Source organism: Hylobates moloch, unplaced genomic scaffold, assembly GCF_009828535.3.
Source record: "Hylobates moloch isolate HMO894 unplaced genomic scaffold, HMol_V3 SCAFFOLD_24, whole genome shotgun sequence".
Lineage (NCBI taxonomy): Eukaryota > Metazoa > Chordata > Mammalia > Primates > Hylobatidae > Hylobates > Hylobates moloch.
In genome coordinates, this window is record NW_026652299.1 from 16,898,917 (window position 1) to 16,921,883 (window position 22,967).

General features: G+C 41.1%; 1 protein-coding gene and 1 long non-coding RNA gene across 3 annotated transcripts in view; one reads left to right on the top strand and one right to left on the bottom strand.

The window, feature by feature from the left end:
- ACMSD (aminocarboxymuconate semialdehyde decarboxylase) overlaps positions 1-22,967 on the bottom strand; it is a 64,042-nt gene that overhangs the window by 25,780 nt on the left and 15,295 nt on the right. Inside the window, exons 3-8 of one of the 2 annotated variants that reach the window (XM_032145904.2) lie at positions 16,576-16,672; positions 14,838-14,887; positions 13,225-13,461; positions 9,176-9,269; positions 5,623-5,718; positions 4,044-4,216 (exon numbers count right to left, since the gene is read on the bottom strand). In XM_032145904.2, the coding sequence (XP_032001795.1) occupies positions 4,044-4,216; positions 5,623-5,718; positions 9,176-9,269; positions 13,225-13,461; positions 14,838-14,887; positions 16,576-16,672 (747 nt within the window). Of the gene's footprint in view, positions 1-4,043; positions 4,217-5,622; positions 5,719-9,175; positions 9,270-13,224; positions 13,462-14,837; positions 14,888-16,575; positions 16,673-22,967 lie in introns of those variants that run through there. The other variant, XM_058434381.1, reaches the window with a different exon arrangement.
- LOC116462971 (uncharacterized) lies at positions 488-9,556 on the top strand. The gene is made up of 4 exons (XR_009211933.1): positions 488-626; positions 7,629-7,723; positions 8,533-8,589; positions 9,109-9,556. It is a non-coding gene; the product is annotated as an uncharacterized LOC116462971 (long non-coding RNA).

The following is a 22,967-nucleotide window of genomic DNA, read 5'->3' on the forward strand; positions in this document are numbered from 1 at the left end:
TGGCTTATGTATTTACTATATTATCCTTTTTATCATTATTTTGGAATGTATTCCTTCTACTTATTAAAAAAAATTAACTGTAAAACAGCCTGAGGCAAGTCCTCAGAGGTATTTCAGAAGAAGGCATTGTCATAGGAGATGACAGCTCCAGGTGTGTTATTGCCCCCGAAGACCTTCCAGTGGGACAGGATGTGGAGGTGAAAGACAGTGATGATGATCCTAACCCTGTGTAGGCCTAGGCTAATGTGTATACTTGAGTCTTAGTTTTTAACAAAAAAGTTTAAAAAGCAAAAAAAAATTTTTTCTTTAATATAAGAGAGCTTATCAGGATATAAAGAAAAAATATTTCTGTACAGCTGTATAGTGTGTTCTTATTTTAAGCTAAGTGTTATTGAGTCAAAAAGTTTTAAAAATTTAAAAGTTTATAAAGTAAAAAAGTTACAGTAAGCTAAAGTTAATTTACTATTGAAGAAAGAAAATTAAAAAAAAAATTTAGTGTAGCTTAAGTGTAGGGTGTTTGTGAAGTCTATAGTAATATAAAGCAGTATCTTAGGCCTTCACATTCACTCACAACTCACTTACTGACTCACCCAGAGCAACTTCCAGTTCTGCAAGCTCCATTCATGGTAAGTGTCCTATACGTTTTTAATCTTTTACATCTTATTTTTACTGTACCCTTTTTATGTTTAGATATGTTTAGCTACACAAATATGTATCATTGGGTTACAACTGCCTACAGTATTCAGTACAGTAACATGTACAGGTTTGTAGCCTAGGAGCACCAGGCTATATACCAGATAGCTTAGGTGTGTAGTAGGCTGTACCATAAAAGTTTATGTAAGGGCACTGTGATGTTTGCACAACCACAACATTGCCTAATGATGCACTTCTCAGAACATATCTCCATTGTTAAATGATGCATGACTGTAATTATGCAGCAGTAGGTTACCAATGGATCTAGCCAAAATTATGATATACTCATAATGAGCGTATGACCGACCTCTCAAAAATCTATCCACTTAAATAGTGAAGTGTATTTTCTGTGATCGTGTTAATATAGGGAGGCAATATAGTTTTCCTTTTTCTGTATTTCTCATGGTGTTAGACTGATAATCTATAACCTGCATTCTTTGTATCCGTCTTTAAAAATCAAAGCAAAGAATTTAAAAGCAAAAGAATTTTAGAGGTGGAAGGAAGCCAAGAGATTATGCCATTTAAATACTTTCTGACCAGATAGCACAGAGTTTGAGAAATAGTAGGTGCTCAATAATGGTTTTGTTTTTTTATATATGACATATATCTGTATATTCTTAAGATGTTATTTAAAATTTATATTTATCAAAGTAAAGTCTATATGTAAACAATCAAATATTACTAAAATATCTTTATTATCAAAAGCAGCTCTTTTTTAAAAACATTTTTTTGGCCAGGCATGGTGACTCATGCCTGTAATCCCAGCACTTTGGGAGGTTGAGGCAGGCAGATTGCTTAAGTCCAGGACCTGCTGGGCAGCATGGCAAAACCCTGTCTCTACAAAAAATAAAAAAAAAGAGCTACTTGGGAGGCTGAGGTGGGAGGATGGCTTGAGCTTGGGAGGTGGAAGTTGCAGTGACCTGTGATCATGCCACTGCACTCCAGCCTGGGTAACAGAGTGAAACCCTGGCTCACTTTCCCAACTCTTATCCCCTAAGGCAGCCACTTTTACCATTTTAGCATGTATTGTTTGATAATTACCTTTATATTCCCAGATAATAAGTTTATACTATTGTTTCTTAGTTTACTATAGAGAGTATTTACTGATTTCCCATTATGGTCATTGAGAATTTCTTTCTTACTCTATTTTCTTAATAGAATTATGATTTTCTTTTAAACTAGTACTCAATATTTACCCTATTATGACTAAAAATATTGCTCACTGCTGAGTCAAGTAATATACAGTGGTTATCTGCCCTCATGTAGATTTTTTGTTTTCTTGGAGTTAATTGTTTCCTTTTCTTTCGTTTGCTTCATTTTCTATGCATATCCTGCATTTGTTCCTAATGCGTCAACAGAGCTGTTAAATGTCTGGCAATAATTGTTTCCAACTCTCAGACAGATCAAATAATTCATCAGTTCCATTATTTTCTTTCTAGAGACCTCCCTCCACAGCATTCTGTCCTCTTGCTCACATCTGGCCAGGTTGCTCTCTAGCCCAGATGTCTAGCTAGGACTTTCCTTAGACATTCTGATATGGGGATTATTTTTAAAAGAGAATTTGCTAATGTGAATATGACTAGAATGAAGAAGTATTAATATTTTAAAAAGAATCCTAAATTATTAATATATAGTGCTCCTATGTCCTGGATTCACTAGCCTATGAGATCACATAAAATAAGGTCACATTTGCTTTTGATGCCCAAATTATTATAGCTCAAGCTTTCACAGTTTGAATATAAGAACTCAGCACCAAGAAGTTTGTAAAGTACCTGCTGAGTTTTTCTGGAGGTCCCTAATAGGAATGTATTCACACGTGCTCACCAACTAGTCCATCCACTGGTTAACATGAAGCTTTTGCCATATTTTTCCTCTTCTGCTTCTGTCTCCTGGCCAATGTGTATTGCACTGGGTGCTCACTGAAGGTGCTGATAGTATCCCTTAGAAAATGGGCTTTGGATTTGGCAATGGTGTTTTCTCCTGGTGTTTTCAATTTCCAAGAATACTAAGGAGATACTAGGCTTGATGGGATGTAATAAGAACAGCCCTTCCCCCAACTGCACATGATTTTCCCTCTTCCTTTCCTCCATTGCTCAATGTCCAGAGCCCACAAAGTCTCTTTCAGTTTCTGCCCTGTGAAGTCTTCTGCTTACATACCTTCTCATCACTCTCCATCCAAACCAAAAACAATCGACAGTCACAATCAATTGCTAACTATCCATGTCTGCAGGGGTGACACAAAAGCTAAACAACTCAGAGACACAGCTCAACCACATAATTGATTACCAAGCTAAAATGCTTAATATTTATATTCTGGTGATTTTCTCAAGCCAGAGAAACAGTCAGCATTAATATGAGATAAAGTGTCCATTCTGGAGATAAACCACTACTTGCAACTTTCAAATGATGGGCCTCTTTTTGCTAGACATGATTTTTTTAAACCTTAGAGTCTAAACTCAAGTACCATATTGCAAATTTTTAAATATGTCTATATACTTTTAACCCCAAAGATTTTTCCCTTGGGAAAATGTGGAAATCTTCTATAGATATCTGTCAGTAATAAGATGGAATTGAAATACAAAATATTTTAGACTTTTCACTAAGGCCTTTTCCCTAGAAATTCTCGAACTTGCTGAGTTAGCATTTTTAAAGAATACTTAAAGGGTGGATGTGCCACCAACAGAGATATTGGTGAGGAGACTACATCAGAGGAAAGACTTTTTCTTGTGTGCTTTAAAGTACCACCATGCTGGTGTTTTCATTAAATGAGAGAATCAAAAGCCATATTATTCCAGGAAGAAATCTCAGGGCATGGTACACAAGACCCTTCATCATCTTCCCCTGACTCCCTGTCCAATGCAATTTCCCAACTATGCATTTTCCACCCTTTCAATGTTCCAGTTTTCTCCATGTAGTGGATGAAGACAGTTGCATTCACAATTTACCCAACTAGTGAAAGGTATAACCAGGATGTTAACCAAGATCAATTTGACTTTGAAACTTGTGCCCCTTTCCTGCTTACTACATTGCCATGTGTCATTTTGGGTGTATATAGGGATGTCGCTAAGGAAGAGGAGCTGATCTGGGGGAATACCCAGCCATATAGATGATCTGGGATTTCTCTGGCATATATAATAGTTTATTAGTATTATATACTCTGTGTGGAGGGAGACCCTGGAGAGAATCCCCTGTCTGAGCAAACCTATTCCCAAACCTCACTGTCTCTCTCCTTTCATCTAATATCTTTCTTCCATCCCTTTTTTGGAGAGAGGCCAAAAAAGGAGAGAGAATGGGTTGCTGATGCAGCATTCTGCTCCCCATAAGCCATCCAAGTGGCAGACTGGGCTTACCTTTCCTATGACATCTGTTAACAGCTTGAGGGACAGAGGATCATGAACCAAAGCATCTGTGTAAAAGGAACCAAGGTATTTCTTCGGGTTCATTGGGTTGTCCTGGGCACACAGATCTGGGCGCATGCTGAATCCGTGGGAGATTCTTCCCACTGTGAAGGGAAAGGCACCACCTGCAAGTAAAACCCATTACTGAGGGGCTAGTGTTGATTGTAAAGGATTCCTTTAGTCTTGATGTTATATGCAAGAAGTTACTGTAGGCCAACTGATTAACAGTAATTACAAAGGACCTATTGTGTTCTGAATGCTGGGAGATGATGGAAGAAATGACATTAACTCATCTAAAAATTCAGATTTGAGAAACTCATCTTAAAGAGAGAAGACAGGCCAGGCACAATGGCTCACACCTATAATCCTAGCACTTTGGGAGGCCAAAGATGGCAGATCACGAGGTCTGGAGATCGAGACCATCCTGGCTAACACGGTGAAACCCCACCTCTACTAAAAATATAAAAAAATTAGTCGGGCGTGGTGGCACATGCCTGTAGCCACGGCTACTCGGGAGGCTGAGACAGGAGAATTGCTTGAACCTGGGAGGTGGAGGTTGCAGTGAGCCGAGATCGCACCACTGCACTCCAGCCTGCGTGACAGGGTGAGACTCTGTCTAAAAAAAAAAAAAAAAAAAAAAGAGTGAAGGCAAATGTGTAAAGATATGTAATCAAAGTTTTCAAATATAGTGTGATTATAAAAGCAAAATATTGAGACAGCCTATCAGTCAGGGGCTATCTAAGTCATGATGGCATATCCATGAAATATAAGGCCATACATGACACCATAAAAAATGATGAAGCTCTGTATTTGTTGACATGGAAAGATGTCTTCTCTATGCTAATGAGGAGGAAAGGCATGTTAGCGAGTAACATGTATAGTTTGATTGTGTGTGTGTGTGTGTGTGTGTGTGTGTGTTGAAGGGTCACAAATTCAACTACCTACAGGGACCAGGAAGACAATGTAAAAGAATGAAATAGGCCTATTTGTAAACAATGAAGAATAGTAGGGACTATTGTAGACTGGAGAGCTCATGATCTAACTAAAGGGATTTAAATTAAAAAAAAGAAAAAAAAAATGACAAAACTAAACTTGCCTACAAAAGTAGAATTTGGATCCTAAACCATCATGTGACTAGAATGATGGCTGGAAGGATGTTATGAACTGAATCGTATTCCTTCAAAACTCATATGCTGAAGCCCTAACACCAAATGTGACTGTGCTTGGAGAAAGGACCTTTAAGGAGGTAATTAAGGTTACATGAGGTCATGAGGTGGGGCCTTAATCCAACAGGACTGGTGTACTGATGTCCTTGTAAGAAAAGGAGAAGAAACCAAAAGCCATGTGAGAAAGGAGGCCATATGCAAGCTAGGAAGAGAGCCCTCACTAGAAACCAACCCTGCCAGCACCTTGATCTTGGACTTCTAGCCTCCAGGACTGTGAGAAAATAAATTTCTGTTTTCTTACAGTCACCCAATCTGTGGCATTTTGTTATGACAGCCTGAGCTGACTAATAAAGATAGGGTCTTACCGCCATGTGCGAAACACACTTTCAGTTTAGGAAACTTCTCAAATACTCCACCCATGATCATGGAGCAAATGGCTATGGTGGTCTCTGCTGGCATTCCTGAAAGAGGAAATAGTCACAAGGTTCAGGGATGATCACCCCACCAAGAAGAAGTTCAGTGATGTTAGTGGCTGGGGAATTGTCAGTGCAAAGAAACTTGAGGCCCTTGTACCCTGGCATAGTTTGGCTGTATTACAGGACATTACTTTGGCAAGGAGAACCACGTGAAACTTCTTACTTGCCACTTGAAGGGAGAGTCATCTAATGGCTAGAGAGGTCGAGGAGCCAGAGGACTTGGCATTTGCCCTAATTCCCCCGACTTCAGTTTGGGATGCAGTGGGACAGGTGGAGTGTGCCAAGTCCGAGCTGGACCCTAGCTCCTCCAGTTTTCTGCCTCCTGGCCTCTGGCAAGTTATCTAATGGCTCTGAGCCCAGATTTCATCTGTAAGATGACATCTGTGTTGCCCATTTTGCAAGACTGTTGTGGAGCCTTGCAAATATTGATGTCGACCAAGTTCCTGGACAGAACTTCACAATGGAGGTGCTCAACAAAAATATTAGTTGCCTTTCTCTCAATTTCCTCATCTGTAAAATGGTGAGTTCCTGCCAGTGAGTTGTTTTGAGGATTGGCAGACAGCACCTGGCATTTAGTAAGGGCTCACTAAATATGAACTATCATTATGGTCATTCCTGCGAAATCTTTGCTGCCTCTTGTAGCTGAGGTTGAAAATAACTGGATTAAAATGAATTATTTCAAGTGCTTTGTGCTCCTAGGAGAAGCAGCTGGTCCATGTCTAATGCCTTCACCCCTGAGGAGCCAGTCCAAGCTACATTGCCATTGACTGCTTTTCAGACCATGACTCAGAAATCTGACCGCTCCACAGCTGTGCCCTGCACCTTCTGGGGAAGCCTGACTCTGTAGGCTGCGGAGCTAGGCTTCACAGGATGCTCATTCTGCCCGGGGCTGGTCACTGCTTCACAGGCAGAGACGCCCCTGCCACCCAGCTGCCTGGGAATTCTGAAAGCATGATGGATTTGTACCCATCTGGAAGCAGTTTGTGGGCAGAGCTTCCTGAAGGCAGAGAGATGGATGGCATCACTTTCTTCTAGTTCTGTGACTCTACTTTCCCATAATTACTTGAACCATAACGCCACAATCCATTCTCCATATAGCAGTCAGAGTTACATTCATAGTGTGAATTGGATCATGATGCTTCTCTGCTGGGAATACTCTAATCCACTAATGACCACCTTTGCATCCAGGATAAAATTCCAAAATTAGCCTGTTTTCTTGTGATATGTATATATATACTTGTTTATAATCTCTTTCCTCTAACTAGAATATAAGCTCCATGAAGGCAGAGGTTTTGTTCATGTCTATATCCTCAGTGCCTCGGACAGGGCCTGGCATGCTAGAAGGAATCAATGTATTTGTGTTGCATAAATGGATGATGAAATGACTCTATATGCAGATGCTCTCCTGTTGCAATATAAATAAGTTTATGGGCTGGGTGCGGTGGTTCACTCCTGTAATCTCAGCACTTGGGAGGCCAAGGTGGGCAGATCACTTGAGGTCAGGAGTTTGAGAACAGCCTAGCCAACATGGTGAAAACCCATCTCTACTAAAAATATAAAAATTAGCTGTGCGTGGTGGCGTGCACTTGTAATCCCAGCTACTTGGGAGGCTGAGGCAGGAGAATCACTTGAACCCGGGAGGCAGAGGTTGCAGTGAGGTGAGATCACACCACTGCACTCCAGCCTGGGCAACAGAGTGAGACTCGATCTCTAAATAAATAAATAAATAAATAAGCTTGTGGGACTTATCAAAGTTTTGTGAATAGGGTGACATTTTTCTTTGAAGCTTGATGGCACTGGGCATCTTGGGTTATCTCATCCTATTAATTATTGCCCAAGAATTTGGTGGGAGATGAGTAGGAAGCCTCCTTACTAAATACTTTGGTTTCCAACAGCAATCACAGAAATATATAAAACATCAGCAGAAAGAGGCCTTTGGAGGAATCCGGACCAGCATTCTCATCTGGATGAGGGACTGCGGCCCATGGAGGTAAAGTGATTTACTACAGGCAATACGGTGAAATAGAGACTAAGTTGGAACTAAAATCCCAGTTTTTGACTTCCAATATATTGTCCCATTTAATTCTTCATGGTGATTCCCATTTTGATTACTTAATAATTACTAATTGTACTAGTTGGGCTGAGGAGAGAAAGAACAATGGTCCCCTTAAAGAAAATCCAGGCCAGGCACAGTAGCTCACACCTGTAATCCCAGCACTTTGGGAGGCTGAGGTGGGTGGATCACTTGAGGCCAAGAATTTGAGACCAGCCTGGCCAACATGGTGAAACCCTGTTTCTACTGAAAATACAAAGATTAGCTGGACATGGCGTTGTACCCCTGTAATCCCAGCTATTTGGGAGGCTGAGGCAGGAGAATTGTTTGAACCTGGGAGGTGGAGTTTGCAGTGAGCTGAGATTGCACCACTGTACTCCAGTCTGGGCGACAGAGTGAGACCTTGTCTCAAAAAAAAAAAAAAAAAAAAAAAAAAGGAAAAAAATCCAGCACTTTTCATTTGGGGACCAAGTTTTCATTGGGTTTGTAGGTGAGCTGTATTTTTCACCTATAGCTCCAGAATTTTACATCTGTTCTCTATCTCTTCTTATCACAACTGATAATGAGAGATTGGATAGAGCAAATGGAGTTTTCTCCTCTACCCTTTCGTGGAACTATGGATAGTGCAGGATGCAAAGGGCAGAAGAGAGGAGCAGATAACAGGAAAATTGCAAGCCTGGGTCATCTTTTATATAAGATTTCAGATCTTTGGGTTGTGGAAATTTACCTTCTACCTTTAATTCTAGGGTTCTCATTTGTATGAGCTGATGCTATTATCATCATCCAAAAAATTTACTAGACAGGTATGGTTACATTTTTTTTTAAATTTTATTATTATTATACTTTAAGTTTTAGGGTAAATGTGCACAATGCGCAGGTTTGTTACATATGTATACATGTGCCATGTTGGTGTACTGCACCCATTAACTCGTCGTCATTTAGCATTAGGTATATCTCCTAATGCTATCCCTCCCCCCTCCCCCCGGTTACATTTTTTGAAGCCTCTTTGGGAGTCTGTGTAGCAAGACTGGCTTTAGAGTCAGATATATCTGTGTAAATTACATTTTCATGTATTAACTGTGTGACTTGGACAACTTACCTAAAAATTCCAAGCCTCAGTTTCTCCATCTGTAAAATGATCATTATAATGTCAAGCTCATAGATTAAATATATGATTTATTTATGATGGTATTGGATATGTTTAAAATTAAATGAGGTTATATATATATATAGTACTAATCCAAGTAGGAGCTCAGTAAGTGATAGCTGCTATTACTCATAATCCTGTTAATTATTCATACTTTCCCTGTTTGACATAATAGGTTTCCATAGATGATTGGAAAAACCCAAGAGTTGGTCCTCTGTTCCAGACCCCACACAGACACAAACCTACGAGCCAAGGGAGCCAGTATTTGGCCATTCGTCCATCCATCTGCATGTCCCAGGGATGCACGAACAGGGAACACTTCAGCCTTTCAGCTGCCTTCAAAGAAGCAATGAGAGAGAGAGAGAGAGAGAGAGGGGGTTACTTTGATGAGTGAGCAAATACCAGGTACTGTTTTGGGGAAATTGCTTTTCTTTGAGTCTATATTGGTCTGCATAAATAAACTAAAATGCTTTTGAAGTTGTTTTATGATCTATATAGAAGAGAGATTGACAAACTTCTCCTGCTTGGAAAATAAAAGGGACACTTAGAATTAACAAAGGGGGTTGGTAGATTTACCATTGAGGTTGATGAACTTAGTATATCATCTGGTAAAACAAGCATCAGGAAATATCCATCATTCAAATGTTTTGGCTGACAGCAAAATGCTCAAGGACTAATCCCACACCTGAAATGTAGGGGAAAATTTCCCCTACATTTGGCTCCTTCTGGCTCCTACTTGGTCTACTCTTTTGGAAGGACTGCTGAGATTGTATCCTTGGAGTCAGGGCGAGAGTGCCCCCTCCTTTTCCCCACTTGGAAACAAGAGTTTGTGGAAAGTGAGGAAGTGATGTGCTGGAGCGAGAGGCTCAGTGCTGGGCTGGGGCTGGCTGGCCTGACCCAAGCCACCTGGCTACTTAGAGCCCAGCACTGGGTGGAATCCCTGGGGTCTACAGGCATTCACCCAGCCCCAGAAGCCCAGATGAGTCTCTGAACAGTCGGCTGTGAGTGAGATGACCTCAGAAATGGAAGAGGTCAATGCCTTAGCCAGACAGGCACTGATATGAATGTCATGGGCATGCTCCAGGGCCTTCTGAGAAATGGAAATACCATCTGGTTGGAATGACCTTTATTCAACAAAAAGTTTAATTAAAAGAAGTCTCCTCAACAGGCATTGAATATTAGTGCTCATCAAGATTCAAAAGAGATTTCCCTTAGAATAATTCCTCACCACATATATTGAGGTTCTGGAGTGATTCATCCTACCCTCATACATAAATGTTTGTGCTAACCAGGCTGATGCAATGTGACTTGTGTACATAAGCATTTTTAAAATGGAAAACCAATTCTGGGACAACAAGGGATTCTGGAAGTGTCAGGAAAAGGGTAAATTGAAGAAAGGACTTTTAATTCAACAGGTCCTGGGGAGCAGAAGAGATATAAGCCTTTTAAAGAGAGAGAAGCTAATTGGTTTCTGATAATAGATGCCGGTTGGAAAGAAAATATTGACTTCTTGGGATGGTTTGGGTTTGGCAAAGGTGCATGGTCATGGTATCTCAGTGGGATTTGACTCCTCATTTGGATACAAGTTTATTTTATGTGCCTCTGGTGTTTCTTTTCTTTTTAGAAATTTTCCTTTTTATTTTTTATTAACTCTGATGTTCAGGGTACATGTGCAGGTTTGTTATATAGGTAAATTGCATGTCACAGGGGCTTGGCATACAGATTATTTTATCACCCAGGTAATAACCATTGCACCCAATAGGTAGATTTTTGATCCTCACCCTCCTCCCACCCTCATTTCTGTTCAATTCAAATTAACATATTGTTGATCCCCTTCTATATATGGGGTTTGTAGAGCATAGAAAAATAAGTTATACTCTCACAATTATAACTAAGATTGACTGAGAACTTATTATGTGCCCAAGCTGTTATAAGAATTTTATAAGTATTAACTAGTTTAATTTTTTGTGAGATGCACACTTTTACTACCCTCGTTTTATGGAGAAGAAAACTAAGGCAGATAGACGCTAACTTACTCAGGCCTTGTGGCTGATAGATGGTGGAGCTTGGCAGTTGGCACTACTATTCTGTCTGCTTTATACCAGTAACGAAGTTGTTTTTGCAACTGAAAACTGACCTGAGCGTGTATGATTGGGTTTACTCACTAAAAAGGGAGGTCTAGGAGATAAAGGGGACAGTTAGACCTTTGGAGTACCAGGATCACCTTGAAATGACAAAGCTAACCTGGCTCATGATAATTCATTTCAGCACATTATTGACGCAAACTAGAGAGCAGAGAGGCAGCCAAACCTTGCTAACCAAACAAATATGCTGCCACCCCCAGGACATCGTGAGTCACGTGGTGACAGGATGTGCTCCTGAATCCCCTCAGAGACTGGGTGTCCTCAAAACAGCCCAGTTAGAATGATTGATGGGTCGAGCTAGTCACACAAATGAAATATCCATGTGGACCTCAACCGGCTGCTGTTGCATCCTAAGCCCCTTAGTAATTAATAAACCCAAATCCAATGAATGCTACAATGACTTGCAGCTGAAATCTCGATCACACTGTGCTGAAACAACTTGGATGCATAAGTAAATAAATCCTCTTTCAAAGCTCATTAAAGTTTCTAGAAAACATTCACTGCATCAGCTAAACCACTGCAGCCAGTAAGCTTCAGGGAGTTCAGTATATTGAGGAACATTAAATCTTTCAAGTCATTAAAAGGCAATTTAACAGGCAATCTCCTGACTGGTGGGCAGTCGCCATAGATACAAACATGGAAAATTTTTTGCCTGTAGTTAGACCTCAGTAAATACTAAATGAGTAAATGATCAGTAGTCACAGTGCCTGCTGAGTCCACAAACATCTATTTAAGTCATTATTAAAGATTTTGCATTTATAGTGAAAATAATAGAAAGCAATACTATTATAATTCTAGGAGGGAAATAAAAAATTAAAAAATGCAATTGAGTAAAGAATTATGCATCATGAATCCTGGTACTGAGATGAGAAGGTTTGGTTATAGAAAGAGTTGAAAGTGGAGGAGGAAGAAGAAGACTGATGGAGATGACTGTGGAACTGTGGACACTTGAAGTTGGATATTTCAGAAATGAGTGGCACTGAATTTTTGAACATACATTTTATCATGAAATATTTTAAGTATAGAAAGTGTAAACAATAACACAATGAGCATCCATATACCCACCACCTAGTTTCATCAAATGTTAACATTTTCATGGTATTATTTTTTATTAGGTATTTTGAAGTACATTTTCAAAATATATGACTTAAAAAATATCTTAATTACAGATTGGTTAAATAAATCAAAACATAGCCATATATTGGAATATTCTGCAGTTATTTAAAAATCATGCATTAAAAGAACTTTCACTTATGTTGGAAATTTTTAATTAGCATACAAAATCACATGTGTAACAGAATTTCAGGTTCATTAAAATATAGATATATGTATATCAAAAAAGTATGTATGGTAACAGTGGCTACTTATCTTTGGGAGGCTGGATTATGGGTAATGTTTGTTATCATATTTATACTTTTCTGTATTTTCCACAATTTCTTCCAAATTATTTCATAATTTTGAAAAATGTTTAGTATTTTTTTTCCAAAGCAGATTTTTTTTTTTTTTGAGATGGAGTCTTGCTCTCTTACCCAGACTAGAGTGCAGTGGCACAATCTTGGCTCACTGCAACCTCTGTCTCCTGGGTTGAAGATATTCTCATGCCTCAGCCTCCCAAGTAGCTGGGATTACAGGGGCATGGCACTATGCCCGGCTATTTTTTTTGTATTTTTAGTAGAGATGGGGTTTTGCTACGTTGGTCAGGCTGGCCTTGAACTCCTGGCCTCAAGTGATCCGCCCACGTGCGCCTCCCGAAGTGCTGGGATTACAGGTGTGAGCTGCTGCGCCCGGCCGAAATATATATATATATTTGTATGTCATTAACACGATTCTTTTGCACAGTGGCTATAAATAGGGTATTTTGTCTTCCAAGTGAAAGATTAAAAGGAGGGCAAGGGGGATGGAAGGAAAAGAGATTTCACTGTGTTAACTCAGCACTGGCCTAGGAACCCTTCCACCAGTTCCTCTTTGGAATGGCCCACTCCTTTGCGGGGGCTATTTCCACACTTTCTACCTACATCAAACAAGTCGTGGACACTGCTCTCCCCTCCCAGTGGGGTGACGCTTCACCTCCTCCCTGCCAGCATCCAGCGGTGCCCCCGGCCCAGGCACTGGGCGGCTGGTGTTGGCTGAGCAGCCCTGCTACTCACAGCATAGACAGGAAAGAGCTCCTGCGCGTTCAGGTCCCACTCGTTGACATGGGTGCCAATTTGGACCCCGGGAAAGCCCAGCTCTTTCACGCAGCGCTCCATCTCCTTGACCGCCAGCTCAGGGGCCTGCATGGGCAACGTCCCCAGACCGACAAACCTCCTGGGGTAGCTCGCAACGGTGGTGGCAAGGTCGTTGTTTAAAAGCTGGCACAGGTTTAAAGTGTCCTCAGGTTTGGCCTGGTGGAGACAGGAAAGGGAAAACCGCATTGTTGAAAACCTACTTCTTTTAGACATTCACTCTGAACAGTGCCTCCTCGTGGCTATAATATTTGTCATTTTCAGTGGCTTTACCACATCAGAAAACAGAGGCACAGATTGGGAAAGGCACTGGCCACAGAAGACCGAGAAGCCAATCTTTGTAAAGCAAAGAAAACTGCAGGTATATTGCTGATTCTTTGGAAAAATTGAGGCCAGAATCAGAAGGGAAGGACACAATTACTGGGCCTGGTATCCCAGCACTAGAGATGGAATGAGCATGGGCCACTGCCAACTGCAGAAAGATCTTAATGCCCCCCTACCTCCCAGGAGGTCGGGCCTGGCCAAGGGCCCCAGGCCACCATCAAGACACCTCCTTGTCATGCCCCATTGAGGGCGGCCAGGCTGGCTCCCTGACTTGTCCTGCCCCTGCCTGTCCTCCTCTCTGTCCTTCTTGTTGGCCGTGACATTCAGGGCTGTCCTTGGCAAAATGCTGAGGCAGATGAAGTTTGCTGTTGGTTTCGCTAATGCTCCCTTCTTCACTGTTTACTTTCCTCTGTCACCCCACTGCCCACTGCCAGGAATCTGATCCTCTCCTGCAGCCTCAGTTGTCTAATCAGAGTGGTAGCCAATCTGATAAATTCAGGCATTTTGAGGTCTCAGGGCACTTTTAAGTAGTGAATGCAATCTCAGGAACAGGCAAAGACTGAGTCACTCACTAATACTGGATTTATGAACACAGATCACGGAAGTATGTGTGAACAGGTGATATTTCCACTGTTCCTTAAATACGAGAGTGAGTATCTGCTTGGATGAGCAGGGACTTAGCACATTCCCGGCTACATACAAAAATTTTCCTCCATAGGCCAGAAATGATGCCTGAAACTTTTAGTGCTTGAGATTTATTCACTTGGGAAAGGGCATCTCACCTCAGGATTCCCCTTCTGAATTGTGTTTTTCCCTTGGAGAGATGATATATTAGGTCATGATTATTATTCCTACCTCAAAATCATTCTCGTCTCAGAAGATATTAGCTTGTCAGTTCCCCGGCAAGGCATTGCAGGAATGAGTCACCAGACAGGTAAGTTCTGGTGGAGATTAAGGCTCGTCTAGTACCACTGTACAGTGAAACTATAATGCAAGTCACATAGCAACATGTGACTACTGGCTACCATACTGGAGCAAAGACATGGCTAAGAAGACAGGCCTGAGAGGGGACCCTGCTGATCTCTAAAGGGGAGGACAGTTGTTGGGGTGGCTAGTGGTACTGGTGTCCAGACTTGAGGCATCTGTTCACTTTTTGGGAGCTCAACACGAACCTTCAACACCAAGGAGATGGCTTGAGGTTTCACACTCACCCAGTAGCTAAACATGACAGGAACTGTGGAAAGGGCTTGCACTGTTACTCCTAGACATGGACACAAAGAAGGGCAAAGCTGGTGAGAAGAATAGGCTGGGCACTCCTTCCTTTCCCAAGGCCAAGTGGCAGCAAGCCTCCACCCTAAACTCCTCCTGCTCTCCCTCCCTCCCTAGACCCCCCCTCAGCCCCCAGCCCCAGATTGTAGGGAGGTAAGTAAAGATTGGACACAAATGAGATCATTCAAGGAAAACTAACTGACCCTATTTCTGAAGAGTTATTTCTACCCTCCTTCCTGTGAAATTTTATTTAAGCAAGAATTTTTCAGGCTTTCCGTCTTAGGTTATGCACAACAGAGCATGTCTCTCAGCCACCTCCCCTGCCCCTTTAATTCAGCTCCTAAGTGATCCTAGAAGGAGTCCCATGGTCTGAAATATCCAAATGGGACCCTGAGTTTGACTCCAGCATCCAGGATGCCAAGAATCTTTTGTCTTCAAGAGGGCCTACTTCCTAGGGTTGTCGTAGGGATTAAATGAGTTAATACATGTTAGGTTCTTAGAATAGTGCCTGGCACAAAGTAAATACTCAGGGTTCATCATGACTGTTCTCTCAAGGACAGCCAGGGAATGAAACACACAACAAAAACCAAAGATGGCACACACACTTCGTTTACCGTGCAGCCATAAGTAGTGGTTTCTGACACCAGTCATTCAAGTCTCATGCTCACTAGTTTTCTCCTTGAAAAGTCAGGTCCTTGCTGCATCTTCACATTTACTACAAAACCTTGCTCTTTGCTGTAGGCCAGGGAAGCATGTTCTTTCTCCAGCTCTCCTCCCACTCCAATATACTTTTAGAACAGAGGGATATATGCTATATTCTGTGGAGTACTCTACAGAGGTGCTGCAGGTTTTCTGCAAAGTTCAATTTAAATGCCATTTAAATATATTTTTAATTAAAAAGAAATGTGCCAGCATGCCCAGCTAATTTTTGTATGTTTAGTAGAAATAGGGTTTTGCCATGTTGGCCAGGCTGGTCTCGAACTCCTGACTTCAGGTGATTCACCCGCCTCAGTCTCCCAAAGTGTTACTGTGCCTTTTCTGAAATTCTTTTAAATTGTGAGGACTTGTTTGACTTTTAGATATAAGGTCAAAAGTGCAAGATGTTCTTAGAGCTTTTTAGCAATTCAGCTTTGAAACGAACACTTCCTAATTCTCTTCTTTCAAATTTCTGGATTGATTTTATTGTAGTGTATTCTGAGATTACACAATTAACTATTTTTAACTGCTTCCATTTCCAACCTTGATGTGTCAGTGGGAATGTTCTGTGTATGGTGCACCGAGACAAACTACAGAAAGAAATTGGATCTTAAGTCTTACTAAGCAGGCAATTGTCATTCTTAATATTGTGATTTCCAATTTTTACTATTTTAATTGATTTTATAATAAGTAAATACTATACATTTGAACTAATTTTTAAAAATAATAAAGTGCCATTTTTATATTTTTCATGATATAGCATTCTATTTTAAAACAGAGTATAATCATATAAAACATTTTGAATCCACACTCTAAAAGCATTGTAGTGGAAGGCCCTGTCCCTCCCACAGTGAAGCTGGAACAGCCTGTCCTGGCAGAGAAAAGGGGGTCAGAAGTTACCATTACATATAGTTGTCAGCAAACTTTAAGGGCAGACATTGCTTTTACATCAGATGCTAACATTGGTAGCATTTCTCGTCGTACCTTTTTGGTCCATTTCTCTAATACGAACTTCTGGATCCCAGCAATTCTCTCGCACCACTCTGAAGACCTTCCCATCTTTCAACAACTTTGCTTCTCCCTGGGGCAGAAAATCCACATTACTAAAATGCAACCTAAGCCCACTTGGACTAATCTTTCCTCATGTGCTTTAGAACCTATTTCTTCCCTAATATTTGAAAAGATTTTTACTTAATCCTTGTGGAAGTAGAAATCAGTAATTTAACAAAAATCAGCTTTCTTTCCTCATGCTTTTCTTTGGCCTGGAGTTGAAGGGGTGTGCTCTGTGGGTGTCAGTGGCTGGACACAGAGATAGCAAGGATGAGGTTATGTTTCTCTGGGCTGCATGACTGAGAATGGCTGATCACCTTGCTGATCTGAACCCCTGGCTACTAGACACAAGAGGATGGCCCAGCGTCTGGAAAATGGTAGTTCTATGACATTTAGAATTGAAAAGAACCTTTGAGATAGACCACCTAGTCCAACCCTCTCATTTTATAGAGAAGCAATGTATGGATAATGGGAGTATGTGATTTGTCAAACAGAGCAGGGCCCACTAGTGTCAACACCTGTGGGAGGAGGTGGGCAAATAAGTCAGTCTGGTAGCATGCACAAAATTTGGTACTGAGCTACTTCTTCCACCAGGCATCATGCTTGCCTGGGTACACTGCAATAATTTTTATACATTTTAAATGACAAATAAAAATTGCATATATTTATGCTGTACAACATCTTTTGATATATGTGTGCATTGTGGAATGGCCAAATCAAGCTAATTAACATGTCCATTACTTCACATACTTATTTTTTTTTGAGGTGATGACACTTAAAATATATTCTTTTAGCAATTTTCAAGTATACAATACATTTTTATTAACTATAGTCACCATATTGTGCAATAGATAGGAACTTATTCCTCCTGTCTAACTGAAATTTCATATCCTCTGACCTTCTCAATCTCTCCCCACCCCTTCAGCCTGTGGTAACCACCATTTTGCTTGATGCTTCTGTGAGTTAGACTTTTTTAGATTCCACATGTAAATGCAGTATTTGTCTTTCTATGTCTGGCTTATTTCACTTAACATAATGTCCTTCAGTGTTATTCATGTTGTTGTAAATGACAGAATTTCCTTTTTATAAAGGTATTCCATTATGTATATATGCCACATTTTCTTTATCCATTCATCCACTGATGCACACTTAGATTGATTCCATATCTTAGCTATTTTGAATGATGCTACATTGAACATGGGAATACAAATACTTCTTCAATATACTGGTTTCATTTCCTCTGCATATATAGCCAGAAGTAGAATTGCTGGATCATATAGTAGTTCCATTTTTAATTTTTTTCAGGAAAACATATGATCATATCAATAGATACAGAAAAAACATGACAAATTTCTACATCCTTTTATGACTTAAAAAAACCTCAATAAATTAGGTATAGAAGGAATAAAGCTGTGGGATTGCCATACGTGAACTTTATTGTTTATCAACGCAATAAAGTCTATGTATGGCAGTCCCACAGCTAACATCATACTCGATGGTGAAAATGATGAAAAGTTGAAAACTTTTTCTCTAAGATCAGGAACATGACAAGGGGGCTCACTTTTGCCACTTCTACTCAACATCATAAAGGAAGTTCTAGCCAGAGCAATGAAGCAAGAAAAAGAAATAAAAGTCACCTAAATCAGAATGAAAGAAGTTAAATTGTTTCTGTTTGCAGACAACATGGTTTTATATATAGAAAATCCTAAATATTCCACAAAAAACTGTTAACTAATAAATTGGGTAAAGTTGCAGAATACAAAATTGATATATAAAAGCCCATAGCATTTCTTTTTTTTTTTTTTTTTTTTTTTGAGACGGAGTGGCGCTCTCTCTCCCAGGCTGGGGTGCGGGGGGGCGATCTCGGCTCACTGCAAGCTCCGCCTCCCGGGTTCATGCCATTCTCTTGCCTCAGCCTCTCCGAGTAGCTGGGACTACACGTGCCCGCCACCACGCCCAGCTAATTTTTTTGTATTTTTAGTAGAGACGGAGTTTCACCGTGGTTTCTATCTCCTGACCTCGTGATCCGCCCACCTCGGCCTCCCAAAGTGCTGGGATTACAAGCGTGAGCCACTGCGCCCGGCCGCCCATAGCATTTCTATATGCTAACAATCTGCAAAAGATATCAGGCAATCCCATTATTTACTTATTTATTTCTCGAGATAGAGTCTTGTTCTGTTGCTCAGACTGGAGTAGAGTGCAGTGGTACGATCTCGGCTCACTGCAGCCTCCGCCTCCTGGGTTCAAGCGATTCTTCTGCCTTGGCCTCCCAAGTAGCTGGGATTACAGACATGTGCCACCATGCCCGGCTAATTTTTGTGTTTTTAGTAGAGGCAGGGTTTCACCATGTTGGCCAGGCTGGTCTTGAACTTCTGACCTCGTGATCCACCGGCCTCAGCCTCCCAAAGTGCTGGGATTACAGGCATGAGCAACCACTCTCAGCCTCAGGCAATCCTATTTAAAATAGTATTTAAAAATACTTAGGAATGAATAACCAAAAAGGTGAAAGATCTGAAAACTATAATATGTTGATAAAAAAATTAAAGAAGACACAGACGAATGGAAAACATCCCATGTTCATGGATTGAAAAATTGATATTGTTTAAATGTCCATACTACCCAAAACAATCCATAGATTTAATAAAATGCCTCCCAAAATTCCAATGACATTTTTACAGAAATAGAAAAAAAACCCATAAATTTCATGTAAACCATAAAAGATCTCAAATAGTCAAAGCAATTTGGAGCAAACAGAACAAAGTTGGAGGAACTAAAAACCTTTTGCACAGCAAGGGAAACAACAGAGTAGAGAGACAGTTTATGGAACAGGAGAAAATATTTGTAAACCATATATCTGATAAGGACTTACTATCCAAACTATATAAGGAACTCAAATAACTCAATGGCAAGAAAACAACTGGGTGAAAAAATGGGCAAAGGACCTGAAAAGACGTTTCTCAAAACAGACATACAAATGGCCAACAGGTATATGAAAAAATGTTCAAGTTCACTAATCATTGAGAAATGAGATACCATCTCATACTTGTTAGGATGGCTGTTATCAAAAAGACAAAAGATAGTAAGTGTTGATAAGGATGCGGAGAAAAGGGAACCCTTGTATGCTCTTATTTGGTAACTGGTACAGCCATTATGGAATACACAACTTTTTAATACTCAGAGCAGGGGGCCAAACTAAATGGTTGTGCAGAACATGGCAGTGGCATCTATGTTGGGCCTCTAGTTTGTGATTCCTAAAGAAGGGGAAGAACTAGGGCAGGCCCTGGAAATAAAATTACCTGAATTCAAATTCTTGTTCTGCCACTTACTATGTGGACTTGAGCAAGTTAAACAATATCTTCGAGCTTCAGTTTGTTTATCTTTAAAATAGGGATGATAATGACTTACCTTAAAAAATTAATGTGACTTACATTAAAGGGATCATGTCAGCACGAAATAAGATAATCCAATATAAAGTGCTTAGTGGAGTATCTGATACATAAGTGTTAGTTATTATGATTATTTGATATTAATGTTGTATAACGAATTAGGGGCTAGATAGTGTTCCTCTGCTTTGAGGGCACACCACCTTTGGTGGTGCTTCAGGGCCTCAAGGTTACCTTTGGGCCCCATAGAATGTCCAAGTGGGTGTGTGATGATCAAAGGCTTTGAGCTCTGCTTGGTGGAGTCCTCTGCCCTCCTCCTCCTCCTCTTGGCTTGATCATGAGTTGCATCCAAGCCTTCATCCTTCTTCTCCATAGACAAGACCTTCCCCATCTCCTGCACGAAGAAGGCTGGACACTTTTCACCTTTAAGTGCCGTAGCCTGTTCATTTTGCACATATATGAGGAAGACCTCAGATCCACATTTTATTTCTCAGGGATGGGGAACAGGTCAGTGAGCAAGCTGACTTGTGTAATTGTGACAGGTGTCCACACACTAGCAGAGTTGGATCTCTGACATCAGGACACCAAGATTGATGTGCTTCAGCTCTGATCCTCTGTTGACCATGCCAGCATCTGAACCACTTCCTAGGTTGAGGAATCTCCTGCAGGAGTCTTGATGGAGGCAGGGCCTAGCCTCCCTCTGCAGAAGGCCAAATACTTGCTCTTCACGCCTTAAGCTTGGCCAATCAGTGCTTGGTTTTGCATTAAGTGATGCAAAAAACCAGGAAGAGTTGAATTTATCCTGCCAGTGATTCCAGCAGTGGCCATGTACAGTGGCTATTGGCAGTGGTGCTGGGGGCAGTATCCATCTGGGGCAGCAGCCTCCTTGCCAGACTGTTCCTGTGGTGTTGCCTTGGCTGTGGCTTCAATCATGGGAATTCCCTGAGTTTCTGCAAGTTTTCTGAGCTTGATTCCACAGATACTTTGTAATTTCTTGAGGGGTTTAAAATAGTTCAACAAATTTCTTTTCTTCTTACACTAATGATTGTTGGTTTCTGTTGCCTGCAACCAAGAGTCCTGACTGATAATGATTGCACAAATAGGATATAGGAACACATGTCTTTTCATTTGGTGAAGAAGGGAGAGGAGAGGGGTGATGGTGAAAAAAAAAAAAGTTGAGAAACAAACTTTGATTTGGCAAATTGGAGGTTTTATTTATTTTTGCTCCTTGCCGGGAAAGCTTAATCAATATAAAATACCCAGTATAGCAGAGTGCCAAAGAGCACGGTCTTTGCATTCAGACAGCTCTGGGTTTAAATCCCATTAAATTACTTACTAGCAGCGCTGACTAGTGAAGTTATGGGCCCTCTGAGTTTAAGCCTCACTTTTTCTATTTGTAAAATGTGGATCATTATACTTGTCATGCTTGTGGCCATCCAACATCCTTGGAACACATCCTATGTGTGAAGAAATGTTCACAATTATAAATTCTACTTTCTTGAGGTAGAATCCAAAATATGCTTTCCCAGTCTGCCTTGTAATGGGGCACTGGCATGTGCTCTGGGCTTTGCCAATTATATGCACCTGCCTGTGCATATAACTTTGACCTGGAAGTGAGCAGTGTGAGGAAGTAGGGACTATGCAGAGTCCACCTGTAGACAGGGGTGTTGTCTAAGATGTTGAACATGACTGGAGCAGCAGAGGCAAAGCTTCTAGTCTCCAGCCTCGGCAGCATTTGCATGAGCATACTGTCCATGACTGGGAGTGGCAACACTTGCATCCTTGCTGGAGCAGCTCACCAGGTGAATGTGGGCATTGATCATGTTAGCACAGCCCTCACAGCTTGATCTCTGGCCCTCACAGGAACTCTGGGAGCTGCTTTTCTAATTAAACTAACTAGAGTGAATTTTGTTGTTTGCAATTAAGAACACTGAGTGATAAAGAAGATTCAATCACAGAATGTAAAGAACTTAGCACCAGGCCAGAGAGCATGCTCGATAAATAACAGCCAGATTTTACCGTGTATGATCAACTGCAAGGGAGGAAATTGGGTTTCTGTGGGAGATGCCTGAGTAAGTTTTGATTTCAAACAAAGCAGAGTATCTTAAAGCTGCAATAGATTATTTAGTTCAGCCCTTGCATTTTAGCAATAAGTCCACGAGGTGCAGTGACTTGTCCAAGGCTGTATGCTTAGTTGGTATAGAGCCGCAGTTTATGAAGCCACTTTCCATCTCACAAGGCTAATATTTGGTGATTGGTGTCTATGTAGTAGGCTAAAGTTAATTACTATAATTTCCTAAAGAGTTTGATCTTTTAGGGGCTGGGAGTGCCTCTCATTACATGGCAGGAGAAGCAGACTCACCAAACTTCGCTCCTTCACATTCTTCATGCTAGATCCATGGTAAGAAAAATGAACGGTAGCAAGTCGGTAGAACTCTTCTGAGTAAAAATCACTGCAGAGCAGCTGTGCCCCTATAATAAGCCCCCAGTTCTCATTGTTTTTTTTTTTTCGGCCGGAATTTTTAGAGCTGACAGCCATTGTAAGGAATCAATCCCTGATCTCTGTCGCTTTACATTCAGGCAAGGCTGTGGATGTGCCTGTCAGCACTTGCTGCTGGAGGAGGAAACAGGGATTTCTTGGGTCCTGTTTTTTTGTTTTTGTTTTTTGTTTGTTTGTTTGTTTTTGAGACTGAGTCTTGCTCTGTCGCCCTGGCTGGAGTGGCGCAGTCTTGGCTCACTGCAAGCTCCGCCTCCCGGGTTCACGCCATTCTCCTGCCTCAGCCTCCCAAGTAGCTGGGACCACAGGCGCCTGCCACCACGCCCGGCTAATTTTTTGTATTTTTGGTAGAGACGGGGTTTCACTGTGGTCTCGATCTCCTGACCTCGTGATCCGCCCGCCTCGGCCTCCCAAAGTGCTGGGATTACAGGCGTGAGCCACTGCGC